The sequence below is a fragment of the Octopus bimaculoides genome, chromosome 14 (genome assembly GCF_001194135.2).
Source record: "Octopus bimaculoides isolate UCB-OBI-ISO-001 chromosome 14, ASM119413v2, whole genome shotgun sequence".
Classification (NCBI taxonomy): Eukaryota; Metazoa; Mollusca; class Cephalopoda; order Octopoda; family Octopodidae; genus Octopus; species Octopus bimaculoides.
In genome coordinates this window covers 49,775,534-49,778,675 of record NC_068994.1, presented here as the reverse complement: position 1 = coordinate 49,778,675, position 3,142 = coordinate 49,775,534, and the positions used below count along the sequence as shown (strand labels likewise).

General features: G+C 38.3%; 1 protein-coding gene across 1 annotated transcript; it reads right to left on the bottom strand.

Annotated features, from left to right (window-relative positions):
- Nucleotides 1-640: 640 nt before the first annotated feature.
- LOC106869114 (protein GVQW3-like) lies at nucleotides 641-997 on the bottom strand. The gene has a single exon (XM_014914660.1). It carries the CDS (start codon nucleotides 995-997, stop codon nucleotides 641-643), a length of 357 nt encoding a protein of 118 aa, XP_014770146.1.
- Between the last annotated feature and the right edge of the window lie 2,145 nt (nucleotides 998-3,142).

Genomic DNA, 3,142 nt, shown 5'->3' with positions numbered 1-3,142 from the left:
TAATAATAATAATAATAATAATAATAATAATAATAATAATAATAATAATAATAATAATAATAAGTTAAGAGAAATAACGTTTGTAGATATGGAAGCCAGCATGAATCGTCTGGTGACGTTGAACATGTTATATGTGTGGGCTTCTAATTCGTTCCGTGCAGGCAAATACCGTAATATCGAGCGCATGCAGTGCGTACTGTGTAGGCTATTGATTGAAGTTTATTCATAAATATCGTCGCTAAAAGGTCAGAAAATAATGTGTTATTATTATTGTGCTGTTTTTCAACATTTTCTTTTTTAACGTTTGTTTGCACGCGTCTTCAACTCGATCGCTTTTCCATGCTCCACGCTCTATGTATGTATCGCATTGTATTGTATTGTATTGTATGTATGTATGCACGTAAGTATGTATGTATGTATGTATGTATGTATGTATGTATGTATGTATGTATGTATGTATGCATGTATGGAAGTATTATATATGTGTATTTTATGTGTGTGTGTGTACGTGTATATATATATGTGTGTGTGTGTGTGTGTGTGTGTACACATACACACACACGAGGGGTGCTGAAAAAGTTTCTGGCTTTGAGTAATAGTTTATTATGATTTTATTCAACATACGAACGAATGGTGTATTTTATTTGACAAGGAATGCTTGGACGATGTGGACGGAATGAACTGATTGAACTGACCCATGGCTGATTCTAATTTCGGCAACAAACTTCTCAATAGTCACATGACGCTCTTCATAGACTATTCTTCGAACCTTTGCTATCATTTCGTCGTCTCCGCTAGTCGATGGTCTGCCACTACGCGGTTCACTGTCCACTGAGGTGCGGCCATCTTTAAACCGGTTGTACCATTCCTTTATTTGTACTTTTCCCAAGGCATCATCTCCAAAGGCCTCCTGAATCTTCTCGATAGTCCGGGCTTGCGTATCACCAAGTTTTTGACAGAATTTGATAGAGTATCTTTGCTCAATGCGCTTGGTCATGCTGAGTCAAAAAGAAAAATCTCACTGCACACTCTTCACGTCTGTACTCAACGAGTCACTGAGGGCGAATGGCTCAACCTACAGACACGAAAATTGTTGTGCATGCTTTGGAAGGACGCGGCCACCTGATACCCATGTGGATTTTGGTCACGCTTTAATATTTCGTGCAAAAAATAATCAAGGTCGGATACTTTTTGACTACACCTCGTATATATATATATATATATAGAAATATATATATACAAAAAATGGAACAAGAACGCAACAGACGACAATAAAATATCGGGACATATAGACGATACGAAGACGGACAGGAAAAACAACAAAAAGACAGACAAGACAATGCAAGGACGGGCCATTCGTGGCCTTCTTTCCTCAGTCAAGTTTCCAGATTATCCTTACAGCTTCAGCCGGTTACACTTGAGACTGTTCAAATCTGGCTGGCCCCAAAAATCTAAGCTAAGAGCATTAAATATTTTAGAAGAAAGCAAGCGAATGTGTATGAGAACAAAGACAAAATCAAGTAAAAAAATAATTTTAAAAAAACCCCAGAAAAAGCAGAAAATGTTCCTCATTTACAAATAACAAGAAAATAACAACAGGTGTCTTTCGACTAATAGAGACGAATCAAGTTAGGTTGGCGTGAGTGTAGTGAAAGCCTTGAGGCCGGAACAAAGATGAACGAAAAAGATGAAAGTCTGGAGACAGAAATCAGAGATGCTTCGAGTCTGGCATATATGTATATTTGCATACATCCGTATGTATATGTTGAAGACTTGTATGGTATGTCGAATAAAATAGCATATCGCTTAACCAATGCATACAATTCCATGCATAGTTTTGTATAGCCAAATTCCAATCAGGTATCGAACACAATTTTTTTGTCTGATTTTCTTCAGGTATTATATACATTTGAATAACTTACAGAGCAGAATACGCTGCATGGTGTTCTATATAATCTTATATTCTTTTATACTTTTACTCGCGTCAGTCATTGGACAGCGGCCATGCTAGAGCACCTGAAGGGTTTACTTAAACAAATCGAACCCCACTACCTATTGCATTATTATTATTAATATTATTATTATTATTATTATTATTATTATTATTATTATTATTATTATTATTATTTGTTAAAGGCGGTGAGCTGGCAGAATCGTTAGCAAGCCGGGAAAATGCTTACGATCTGAGTTCAAATTCCGCCGAGGTCGACTTGGCCTTTCATCCTTTCGGGGGTCAATAAATTGAGCCCCAGTGAAACACTGGGATCGACTATCCGCCTCCCCCAAATCTCAGGCATTGTGCCTATAGTAGAAAGCATTATTATTATTTATTAAGTATGGTACTAACTCTACTGTTCTTTTATGTCGAACCGCTATGTTACGGAAAATAAACCAACACCGGTCCCCAAATGGTCTAGGGAAAAACTCAAAGATACGAAAGCACACACATGTGCACACACATATATGACAGTCTTCCATACAGTTTCCATCTATCGAATTTACTTACAAGGTATTTGACGGCCCGAGGTTATAGTAGAAGTCACTTGCCCAAATTGCCGCGCGGTGGAACCGAACCCGATACTTCTTATATTAAAATAACTAAAAAAATTTGGCGACAGAGGCATATGGACCAGTAATTTCCAGAATCGGTAGTGTCTACGAGCGAAACATTTTGTGGTATTTGGTTACATCCCTTGGATCTTATTAAATTCCTTTCAACCACTTGAAATTTTTTCAAAATTTTACCAGATTTTTCAAAATTTTCTACCCTGGTAATTTCTGGGAGCGGGGTGGGGCTGAGGGTTAATACAATTTTCGTCATCAGCATGCAAGACAAGATTTTTGAAGATAATCTGGTGAAAACTTGAACTACTTCAAGAAGTGGTTGGAAGAATTTTAACGAGATATCATCCGTTTGTACTTACACTCAGGTCAAGTGGAGGCGCAATGGCGCAGTGGTTAGGGCAGCGGACTCGCAGTCATAGGATCGCGGTTTCGATTCCCAGACCAGGCGTTGTGAGTGTTTATTGAGCGAAAACACCTAAAAGCTCCACGAGGTTCCGGCAGGGGATGGTGGAGAACCCTGCTGTACCCTTCCACAACAACTTTCTCTCACTCTTACTTCCTGTTTCTGTTGTGCCTG

Excerpts from the sequence above, each read along its gene's own strand:
- LOC106869114 (XM_014914660.1), bottom strand. The coding sequence starts at position 997 with ATGACCAAGCGCATTGAGCAAAGATACTCTATCAAATTCTGTCAAAAA.